The sequence below is a fragment of the Budorcas taxicolor genome, chromosome 17 (assembly GCF_023091745.1).
Source record: "Budorcas taxicolor isolate Tak-1 chromosome 17, Takin1.1, whole genome shotgun sequence".
NCBI classification, from domain to species: domain Eukaryota; kingdom Metazoa; phylum Chordata; class Mammalia; order Artiodactyla; family Bovidae; genus Budorcas; species Budorcas taxicolor.
The window spans coordinates 44988231-45000465 of record NC_068926.1 but is presented as its reverse complement, the minus strand read 5'-3'; the positions used below and the strand labels follow the sequence as shown (position 1 = coordinate 45000465).

Here is a 12235-nt window from a genome sequence, read left to right as displayed (position 1 = left end):
TTGCCCATGGGGATAGGGGTGCCTGGTGCCAAAGACTTCTCATTTCTTTTCTGGGGGAAGAATTTGTATATAAACAAACAAGTAACTAAATAAAATCCACATTCTCTAATTCAGGGAGGCAGAGAGCTCTGCCCCTGCAGATCAGAGTTTCTGTAAATCAGGTTTCTATCAATTAAGGTGGATTGTAAATGTCAGCTCTTGCAAAGTTCGCCCTGATGTCTTCTTTTGTAACGTGAGAATGACAACTGGGATTGATCGCTCCGTCAGTTTTTATTTTGGCAGACTGAGGTTCCTCACAGGTGGCCCGCCTGCTCTGTGAGGAGAGGGCGGGTCTGAATCCTCAAAGGGAAAGTCAGAATTGCTCCTGCTACTGGAGCAAATCCCAGGCCCAGCAAGACCCAGGAGGTGCTTCCGAGGACAGGAGGGTGTGCAGTGACGCACCACACACTTCAGGTGGAGCACTTTACACTTAAAAATCAGAAAGGCCAATGCAAATTTGCTTAAGCAAAAAATTTAGATATATACGTGTAGGTGTAAAGAATCCACCTGCCAAGCAGGAGACGTGGATTCCACCTCTGAGCCAGGAAGACCACCCTAGAGAAGGAAATGGCAACCCACTTCAGTATTCTTGCCTGGGAAATCCCAGGAGGAGCCTGGGGACAGAGGCTCCTGTCCTCAGATGACAGAGGAGCCTGGGGTTGCAAAGACTTGGATGTGACTTAGTAACTAAAACAACAACAATGAATGTGTGCATATTCTAATTTACTGCAGAGTCTGGAGGATTTATTTTTTCATTTATTGGTAATTTATTGCAAGTGAATTCAGGGACAGCTGGATCCAGGCGCTCACAGCATGACACTAGAACCCAGTTCCTCCCCACCTCACAGCTCTGCCATGCCCTGCACTGGATTTTTCTCTTGGGTTTCGCAGGTGAGCCCTGGGAGTTCAAGCTCTTCCTTCCTGTTGATAATATGGTGTAGCTCCCCAGGCTCCTAAACTTGCAGTTTTACTGTAGGGTGGGGAAGCTTGACTCTTCCCTCATGGCCTCAAGCAATTCCAAGACTCAACTGGTCTAGACCATATGATCTTCCTGATCCAATCACTGTGGCCAGTTGACCATAAGCTCTGATTGGCTTAGCCTTGGGTCATGTGACCAACTCCAGCAGAAGTGGGATGTTTCCATTGGTCCCCACATTGAAGCGGGAGCTACTGCCCTAAGAAAGAGAAGCGGATTTGGAGGAGGCAAAGGACAAGTCTGTTACAGGCAGATTCTCATCTTTTCTATAACTGTCATTGCTGTGATGTTTGGAGAGGTAGCAAGACCATTGGGAGACCCCTGCCCTTGGCCCAGGGCTGGGACTGAGGTCCAGTCACCCTGAGCCCTGAGGGCTGGGACCACTTGGAAAGCAGGCCTGGGGGGAATCAGCACCGCTGTAACTTCTTTGTGACTGAACACAAGCCCGATGCCTATTGGGCAAGGGGTACAGCCATACAGAGGCCGCGTGGAAGGGTTCTAGAAGGTTCCACAGAACCACAGAAAGGATGTGGTAACTGGGAAACAGGGTAAGAAAGGGCTTTCTTAAGTCATGACAACGAATGCTATGAGGTAAAGGAACAGATGCAGGAGGGGAAGGAACACTCTCCTACTGTCTCTGACCCGCATCCAGTGGCTGCAAGTCCCCTGGAGTCACAGGGACGGGGTCCTGTGACCCGATATTCCATGTGACTCAGGGAAGTGGAGCATGGCGCCACCTCTGAGCCAAGTCAGCTGAGGTGTCCCCACTAGGACCACGTGCACGGGGAGAGGTCACAGGAGGGAATTTGGCTTGTCCACGCCCTGTACCTCCTGGGAGGTGACCTCTGAGCCCTTGGAACATCCTGCTTGATGAGAGGCCTGGAGCCTCGCAGGGTAATCTTTGCTGCAAGCAAGTTCATGTGGGGCCTCAGCTTGACCTCTGCAGGAGCTTGGAGACTGAGGTCAGCCAGTAAAAACCCGGATACCAAGGCTCAAGGGCGCCCCTGGTGGCAATACGTCCCCGTGCGCTAACACCTCCCTGCGGGGAGAATCTGGCACTGTCCCCGCGAGCCCCACGGCTCTGAGGGGCATCTGGGACTCCTTCCTGTTGTCCTTCAGTGACAACAAGCTGCTCCACATGTCTAACAGCTCTGCTGAGCCCTGCGAGTCCTTTAGTGAGTTATTGAAGCTGCCCTTTGGGTTCCTCCGAATGACACCATGGCTGCCCAGGGGCTCAGAGCCAAGAATGGTGCTAAATTCCAGCAGCTGTGCTGACTGGATAACTGGGGTCATTCTCCAAAAGTCAGGACACAATTGAAGGGGGGGGGGGGGGGGCGGGGTGGCTTTCAGAAATGAATGCACACTGGACCACAGGCACACTCACACACGTTCTTGCGCGAGCACATGCGCGCGCTCATGCACCCTCAGAGCACAGACTGGCGCTTCCCAAACCTGACTCATTCAGGTCCGTGCCTGTCTGCTGTCAATCTCGGCACCCCCTGCCTTATTACTTACTTAGGATGTTTCTCCAAATTGGGCTTTTTACACCTAAATGCACTTTTTATTCAAAAGGGGACCTTTATGTCATCCCTGCAAATGGAAAGAGGCACTACTTGTGCTATTTCAGTGGTAACCGTGAAAATAAATGTGATGAAAATAAAACAGCACCGTCACCTGCAGTGCGTAGTGGAGCAGGTGGGAGCCGCCCGCTCTAGGCTCTCTGACTATATCGGGGACAGAAGGGTAATTTCCTGGTATGGAGTCACGAGGGAGCCTAACCTCCTACCGTGTGGCTCCAAGCTGTCCAGGGAACACAGCAGCACATCTAAGGGACAGGGTGGGGCGAGTACATGGAATCAGAATGGGGCAGACAGGCTGGTTACTACGTCCCAGGCCCCAGCACTCCCTGTTGCGGCCGCATGCTCATACCAGCCCTGCCCCACACCGGGAAACTGGTCTCTGGGCATCTCACCTCACTGCCCCTGCAGCAAGCCCTCAAGTTTGGATGAATGAGGAGTCTGTGAGAACTGCTCCTCGTCCTCCCTAGGCTGGGATAACCCCGAGGCCAACTCCATAACTGCCCCCATCCCCAGTGGCACTGATCTGCCACCGTCCACCTGAACCCACAACAATGATGCACCCTCTCAGGGTCCAGCCCTTCCCTGTCAGCCTTCCCCTTCCCTCCCAGGGGTTCTGGGTGTGTGTTTGTGCTCAGTTGCTGTCATCAGACTCTGCAAACCAGTGGAATGTTGCCTGCTAGGCTCCTCTGCCCATGGGATTTCCCAGGCAAGAATACTGGAGTGGATTGTCATTTCCTTCTCCAGGGGGATCTTCCTGACCCAGAGATAAAACTCATGTCTCCTGCATTTCCTGCATTGGCAGGCAGATTCTTTACCACTGAGCCATCTGGGAAGAGCTTCTGGGACCACTTTACAAACCAGAGTCCTGTCTCAGAGGCCGCAGCAGGAAGAGGGGTAAACCAAGACAGGAGCTAAAAGAAGATACACTCCCACCCCCCATCTGCCTTTCCTGAAAGACTGCTTCAGAGGCCAAGGCACGACCTGTCACCATCTCAGGACCCACAGTATCAACTCTGACTACACGGCTGGTCAGCCTGGCCTAGGCCTAAACTCCAGTCTCTGCTGGAAAGGTGTGGCTGAAAGTGTTTTGCTTGTTCTAGTTTCCCAGCTGTGGCTGGAGCCACAGCAAGGAGTCTGGCCAAACTCTTCATTCATGTCCAGTGCCCAGGCACCCTGCTTGGCTGATTTATTGAAGCAATGAGGTCCACTCAGTATGGCATTTTGTTCCAATCTCACCTCTGCCAAAGGTCCTAGTGAGCTTTAGTACAGGACGCAGTGGTCTGAGACCAGGAATCAGTCAAGGGACCGGAAGGCAAGGCCACAGCCATCCGTGGGTCTGACTTTTCGGACTCAACTGCTGTGGCTTTGGGGATCAGTGGACCTGGGGTTTAGAGGCAACTGACAGACATGAGAATATCTTTTAGACATAGGCAAAGCTCGTGTCAGGCAGACTTTCCACCCACCGTCCAGTTCCTGGACCAAAAGCAGGGAGGACAAATGTACTTGGCAGAGTCTGATGCTTCCAGCTTGTGTTACTTGTCACTTGTGTGATCTAAAGTGGTGGCACCTGGAGCATCAGCTAGTGAGGCCCAGCTTCCTGGGCAGGTCCAGACTCAGTCCTGTGGTGGGCACCTGCAGAGGACGCCCAGGGCACAAGGGGCAGGACGCTGGGGGCAGAGAACCCAGAGAAGGCAGATGGGGAGGGCCCTGCCAGCCAGGGCGCCCTTCCCTCCGCTCTGCCCTGTAAATGTCTGGATGCCAGGAGCCTGGGCCTGCAGGGGTGCTGCTTGGAGGTGCCTGTGGGAGAGGCCACGTACTCACTTTTTGGGCCTGTAGTCCGGGATGGTACGGTCCAGGGAGATGCGGTCGCTGAGCTGTGCATTGTACCCATATTCCTCGAACTTGCCTTCCGTCTCCTGGCTATCATCCCTCAGGGTGGCTGCCATGCCGCCCTGGCCCAGGCCTCCTGGCCCCTCCACCAGACCAATGGGCTTGGCAAGACCTGGTGGGAAAAAAGAGGGGGTCAGGCAGGTCCCAGGCCCTACCATGTCCCTCCCCCACCCTCCTCCCAGCCTCGCCCTGACAGCCCCTATCTTTCAGATGCAAGCACAGCCAATTCCTCACATATTGCAGAATTCCAACTAGAGGACATTGAAGGAAGGCAAAGCCGTGGGAACAGTATAAGGACCAGTGCCAAGGTTTCAGGGTAGGAATGAACAGACAGAGCACAGAGAATTTTTAGGGCAGCGAAACTTTCTATGATGATGGATACATGTTAACATACGTTTGTCCAAACCCAGAGCAAGTAGGACACCAAGAGTGAACCCTCATGTAAATTATGGACTTTGAGTAATTAGGATGAGTCAGTGTAGGTTCATTAATTGTAACAAATGCACCACATTAATGCAAGCTGTGAACAACAGGGTAAACTGAGTCAGGGGAGGGGCTACACGGGAACTCTCTGTACTTTCTACTCAATGTTTCTGCAAACCCAAAACTGTTCGAAGAAGCAAACTCTATTGGTTTTTTTTAATGTCAAATAAAAATAAGTGAACTTTAAAAATGTAAAGCAGCTGCTCCCAATCCTTAATATTGTTGATCTTCGTAATTCCAACTAGTTGCACGTCCACACGGTGTGATGCTGCTTCGGGATGGAAAGGAAGGAACTACCAAATATGCAACAACCTGGATGAGTCTCGAAAGTATTGTTGAGCAAGAAGCCTCCCAAGGCACAGAGGAAAACATAAGTACAATCCTATTTACCGTCAACTACAGATCGGCAGTTGCCATGGGCCCTTGCCATCTACCTCTACAAGGATTAAGTCATGTGCGGCTGTAGATGCTGACCTTCCACACACCCCAAGGGAGTTCAGGGTGGAGAGCAGAAACAAGGCACCCTGTTGAGTCCTGCCCCAAGACCATATAAGCAAAGCCCAGAAATAAGGTCCTCGCTGGAACTGCCTGAACCCCCTTTGTAATCTGCCGAAAGCCCCTCTGATCACCACCAGCAGGCTTCCTGACTCCAAGTTAGGCAAAAGTGTCCATCCTGTTACCCACCCTATAGCACCCTAACCAGTCACCTGATGCCAACCTTCCAGCAGGCATTTTCTTTGTCTTGAGGCTATAAAAATTGGCTGTTAACTCATGAAAGCTGTCGACTCTCCCAGGTCTGTCAGGAGGTTGGCCCGCTATACTCACAGTGCCCACATTATCTCTGCTCTTTATTCTCAATAAACTCACTCCCTTCTGAAATGCTCTGTGTCTGGAATTTCTTTTCCAATGTGTGTTTAGATCACCTCAACACTCTGGGCTCTGGGAAAACCAGCAGGACAGGTCTTCAGATAGTTAGATATTCTCAGGAGCTGATCTTATGAGCCCAACTCTTGTATCTGCTCATATCTAGAAAAGCACTAAAATCCTTCATGGTGGCGACTGTTCTTGGGACTAGCAGAAACTTCATGAGATAAGCAGAAAGTTCCTACCAAAAAAAAATAAGTGCTTGATTGCCTGTACTCCCCCTTCACCAAAATCACATATATACTGTCTTTCCCCACTACTTCCTTGGAGCAGTTTCTCAGAAGTATCTGAGGTGCTCTATCTGGGTCGCAGTCCTCATTCTGCCTCAAATAAAAACCTATCTTGCAACTCTCTTGCTGTGCATTTTTTTAAAGTTGACATTACAAAAGTTCAAGAACAGATGAAGCTACTCTCTGGTGACACCAGGAGACCTCCAGGATGAGGGTGGCACTTGCTGAAAAGGAACCCTCCTGGGGTGACCAGGGCAGGGATTGGGAGAGGGCTGACCTCCATCTTCCACATGCCCGAGTGTCTGCTCTGCTTACCGGAGCCAAGGACCTGTGAGTGCCTAAGAAGGACAAGCCAGGGGAGTGGTCTTCTGAAATGTTCTATTTGGGCACTTGTGCCAGGAGAGGAGACATCATCCCAGGGGGAATCAGGGACCAGAGCAGAGCCCACCAGGCAAGGACCACACATCTTGCTCTCTCTGGGATGGACGACTGTGGGGCATCTTGGCTGTGCGAGTGAGGTCCAGGGAGCAGAAGCTTAAGACAGAAAGAGTTGAAGTGAACTCCCATCCCAGAAATGCATTTATTAGCTTTCACAGAGAAGTTTCTGGTCTTAGTTCAGGCCACTAGAAGTACAAACTCTGAGAAATATCTAACACTGATGTCACATGCTGCTCCACACTGGATATCAGTTTCTTCCCTTGTGATACCCACTCTCTCCTTAAGGTTTTAAATTAATTAAGCAAGAAGTCCACTTGGCTGGGGGCGTCTAATGCATGGTACCTATGCAAGTAAACCCAAACCTAAGCCTGTGAATACCTCAAGGTTAGGAAATGGAAACCCCAATCACACACAGCCAATCACAGCTAACTACACAAAGCTGGGGTTTAAGCTCTACCAATCAACAACCTCCTTTGTTTCTACACTTTTTCTGTATACTTTCTCCAGCTCGTGGGGGTGAGGTGCTCTACCACTTCCTGCTGGAGGTTGTCCCATTCCAGTCAATTTTTGTCCAAACATGATCTTTCTTTTTTTTTTTGGTCCAGTGGCATTCAGGATCTTAGTTCCCCAACCAGGGACCAAACTGGCACCCTTTGCAGTGGAAGCATGCAGCCCTAACCACTGGACCGACAGGGAATTCCCCAGCCTGAATATAGTCTTAAGATTTGTAATCTGCCTCAGTTTATCTTTTAACACTTCCCAGTGAGGGCAGGAATGTGGGGGCCTGACCTCCCTCCTCCGTACACCCAAGGGGCTCCTGTGCTCACCAGCGCCATGGCCACAGGCTCCAGGGACCTCCCATGATCCAGAATATTCCATTTTAAATGACAAATGTAGCCTTGGTATCTATGTTGAACTGAAGGATACTCATTGGATGTAAAACTGAAAAATCACATGACGCAAATCACTTCCAGTTATTTTAATACTGCAAAATATATATAATCATGCTGTTTTTAAACGTCTGTACTGTACTTGCAGTTTTCTTTCAAAGGTCTGTAAATAGATGTCTCCCACGGGCACATGTACTTCCAGACCTAAAGAGAAAGTCTCACGGCTCATGGGTGCCAGCTGTGTGTAGGGGAGCCAGGGTAGGGTCTGGCCCTGCTGACTCTGACCCGCTGTAGTCAGGCCCTGATAGTGGCAACCAGACTCTTTCACACCAGTTTCCGCTTACAAAAGCAGAAAACACACACTGAAAAATTCAAACCATCCAGAAAGTTATAAAACAAGGACTTAACGTTTCCTGTGCTGTCTCCTTCTCTTCAAAGGAAATAATTTTCTTCTGGTTTTAGGCTTTCTCGTTTTGTCCACTGCAGGCACACATAATAATTTTATGGGTCTAGTTCTTGCTTTGTCAGCCTGAGACAATTTCTCTTGCCTTCCTGGCATGAAAGATGAGGGTTTAGTCCTACCACCTACATCCTTGTCCCCTGTCCTCCCTCCCTTCCTTGATTTTTCTTAGCTATGTTATTATTTTTAGCTATTCTCATGGTTACTTTTGTGACCTTAAAAGGAACACTTAAGGATCTATTTCAGGAAATATCAACTTTAGCTGCTGTCTATGGACTCCCTACCAGGTTAGATGAGAAATTAGCATACTCCCAGGGTTGCCGTTCAATGATATGAAGTTTCAGTATATATATTTGTTTCAGGGGTACATATATATCTGAACAAACTTGGAGGTCTTCTGCAGAACACTGTGCCTAGTTAGCAATACTGCCTTGTGCACTTAAAAATGTGTTAATGATTCACTTGGCTGTACACCTGAAACCAACACAGCTTTGTATTCAACCACATTCCAATTAAAAAAAAATTTTTTTTATGTGTTAAGAAGGCAGATCTCATGTTCAATGTTCTGACCACAATAAAAATAAAAACATTAAAAAAAAAAACCATAAAATGTTGAATGGCAAAAAACAGAAAAGACCTTAACATACTTCTCTGCATCTTCCATTTAGCTTTGCCATCACTTTTATGGTGTCAAAGATCATTTGAGGACTTCTCTGGCGGCCCAGTGGCTGAGACTCCGCACTTCCAATGCAGGGGGCCTGCGTTTGGCCCCTGGTCAGGGAACTAGATCCCCCATGCAGCAACCAAGACCCAGTGCAGCCAAATAAATAAGTTTTTTGTTTTTTTAAAAAACCATTTGTAACATCTACATTTTGCTCTGTAACTACAATCGAGCTTTCCGCAGATTGGTCCATGTGTTGATTCTAAAATGAGAGAGGAGGCCACATTTGCCACATGGTGATGATGTAAATACTATTCTCTGTGGAGCCAGGCAATGTGGGTCCATGAGGACCAAAGCGGAATTCTATCGGTAACTGCACCCATGCACCTAGTGAAGAATTTTCAAATGTCAAGACAGTATTGATGGCTTTTTCTGACATTCTGTTAATTTCCCCCAAGTATGCATATTTTGGTTTGCATCTCTTTTTTGGGTTTGCATTCTTGACTTTCTTTTTAAAACAATATTTGTTTATTTGGCTTTGTCAGGTCTTTGTTGTGGCACATGGGATCTTTCATTTCATCTAGAGGGCTTTTCTCTAGTCAAGGTGCAGGGGCTTAGTTGCCACAAGGCATGTGGGACGTAAGTTCGCCGACCAGAGATTTAATCCACGTCCCCGGCAGTGGAAGGTGGATTCTTAACCACTGGACCTCTAGGGAAGTCCCTGCATCTTGGCTTTCTGTACAGCATTATAGGGCCAAAGTAGAAGGAAATGGCAACCTGTTCCAATATTCTTGGGCTTCCCTGGTGGCTCGGTTGCCTGCAATGCAAAATACCCAAGTTTGATCTCTGGGTTGGGAAGATCCCCTGGAGGAGGGAATGGCAACCCACTCCAGTAACTTGCTGGGAGAATCCCATGGACAGAGGAGCATAGTGAGCTACAGTCCGTGGGGTTGCAAAGAGTCGGACATGACTGAGCATCTAACACACACTTGACCAATATTCTTGCTTGGGAAATCCCATAGACAGAAGAGGCTGGTGGGCTACAGTTCATGGGGTTGCAAAAGAGCTGGACATGGTTTAGTGACTAAACAACAACAAACATAAGGACGATAACAGTAACAGTCAGGTAGCATGTATCTTTTAGATAGGAACACATTCATTTCCCACAACACCCCTGTGAGGTAGGGCTATAATTCACCCCATTTTGCAGATGAGTTGACTGAGGCACAGAGAGGTCACGTGACCTGCCCGAGGTCACACAGTTTGCAAGCACCAGAACCCGCATCTGCAGGCAGGCAAGGTGGCACCATAGGAAGGTGCTTCGCCGCTGTGTGCTGCTGCCTCTCCAGAGCTTCCGCACCCCTGCCTACAGAATGGGGTCCAGCTTCCTCTCACAGATTTTCCTCTCAGCAGGGCTGGGACTAGAGCAAGGTGCCTGGGGTGCAGGATTCAAGGAAATCCCTGCTGTGAGGGTCCCCCCTCTCAGAAAACCCTCCATGTCTTTACTCCCTGAATCAGCCATCTGCCAGGTGCCCACATCCACAGATGACCACAAAAGCACCATGCGTGTTGATCTGGGGGTTATAAATAAAGTTTACTGAGCAAGTGGGTTCACAAATGCAGAATCTGTGAATATCAGAGCAGGGCTGCCCTTCGATATTGTCAGCTACAAGTTGGCACTTGCCATGGGCACTCGCCAGCTACCTCTCCAAGGATTAAGTCATGTGCTGCTGCAGCTGCTGACCTTCAACACCCCTGAAAGGAGTTCAGGGTGAGAGCAGAGATAAGGCACTCTGTGCTTGAGTGAGGGGAGAACTGGGAGGACAGGTCTTCAGATACTTAGATATTCTCAGGAGCTGATTTTATGAGCCAAATTCTTGTATCTCCTCATATCTAGAAAAGCATTAAGATCCTTTATGGTGACGACTGTTTCTCATGACAAGTAGAAGCTTCATGAGACCAGCAGAAACTTTCTGGAAAAATATGTGCTTCATAGCATGTATTCCCCCTTCACCAAAATCATACGTATATTTCAGTTTCAGTTCAGTCGCTCAGTTGTGTCTGACTCTTTGCGACTCCATGAACCGCAGCACACAGGCCTCCCTGTCCATCACCAACCCCCAGACTTTACCCAAACTCAATGGCAGCCCACTCCAGTACTCTTGCCTGGAAAATCCCATGGATGGAGGAGCCTGGTGGGCTGCAGTCCATGGGGTCGCTAAGAGTCGGACATGACTGAGCGACTTCACTTTCACTTTTCACTTTCATGCACTGGAGAAGGAAGTGGCAACCCACTCCAGTATTCTTGCCTGGAGAATCCCAGGGACGGGGAAGCCTGGTGGGCTGCCGTCTATGGGGTCGCACAGAGTCGGACATGACTGAAGCGACTTAGCAGTAGCAGCTTGTCCATTGAGTCGGTGATGCCATCCAACCATCTCATCCTCTGTCATCCCCTTCTCCTCCTGCCCTCAATCTTTCAAATGAGTCAGCTCTTCACATCAGGTGGCCAAAGTATTGGAGTTTCAGCTTCAACATCAGTCCCTCCAATGAACACCCAGGACTGATCTCCCTTAGGATGGACTGGTTGGATCTCCTTGCAGTCCAAGGGACTCTCAAGAGTCTTCTCCAATACCACAGTTCAAAAGCAAAAATTCTTCGGCACTCAGCTTTCTTTATAGTCCAACTCTCACATCCATACATGACTACTGAAAAAACCATAGCCTTGACTAGACGAAACTTTGTTGACCAAATAATATCTCTGCTTTTTAATATGCTGTCTAGGTTGATCATAACTTTCCTTCCAAGGAGTAAGCGTCTTTTAATTTCATGGCTGCAGTCACCATCTGCAGTGGTTTCAGAGCCCCCCAAAATAAAGTCAGCCACCGTTTCCACTGTTTCCCCATCTATTTGCCATGAAGTGATGGGACCAGATGCCATGATCTTAGTTTTCTGAATGTTGAGTTTTAAGCCAACTTTTTCACTCTCCTCTTTCACTTTCATCAGAAGGCTCTTTAGTTCTTCACTTTCTGCCATAAGGGTGGTGTCATCTGCATATCTGAGGTTATTGATATTTCTCCCAGCAATCTTGATTCCAGCTTGTGCTTCTTCCAGCCCAGTGTTTCTCATGATGTACTCTGCATAGAAGTTAAATAAGCAGGGTGACAATATACAGCCTTGACGTACTCCTTTTCCTATTTGGAACCAGTCTGTTGTTCCATGTCCAGTTCTAACTGTTGCTTCCTGGCCTGCATACAGATTTCTCAAGAGGCAGGTGAGGTGGTCTGGTATTCCCATCTCTTTCAGAATTTTCTACAGTTTATTGTGATCCACACAGTCAAAGGCTTTGGCATAGTCAAGAAAGCAGAAATAGATGTTTTTCTGGAACTCTCGTGCTTTTTCGATGATCCAGCGGATGTTGGCAGTTTGGTCTCTGGCTCCTCTGCCTTTTCTAATCATATATATATATATATATGTATATATACACTGTCTTTCTCCCCTACCTTTGGAACAGTTTTCTCACAGCTATCAGAGGTGCTGTCTCCCAGGCTGCAGTCCTCATTTTGTCCCCAAATAAAACTTAATTTGAGACTCCCATGTTGTGCATTTTTTTCTAATTGACAATATTTTAGCCTCCACTGTGGACATGCTGATGGGACCAGCTGGA

The 12235-nt window shown here is 48.6% G+C and overlaps 1 protein-coding gene across 1 annotated transcript in view; it reads right to left on the bottom strand.

The window, feature by feature from the left end:
• GALNT9 (polypeptide N-acetylgalactosaminyltransferase 9) overlaps positions 1-12235 on the bottom strand; it is a 118582-nt gene that overhangs the window by 80818 nt on the left and 25529 nt on the right. The window contains exon 2 of the mRNA XM_052654841.1: positions 4417-4597. Within this exon, the coding sequence (XP_052510801.1) occupies positions 4417-4597 (181 nt within the window). The remainder of the gene's footprint in view (positions 1-4416; positions 4598-12235) is intronic.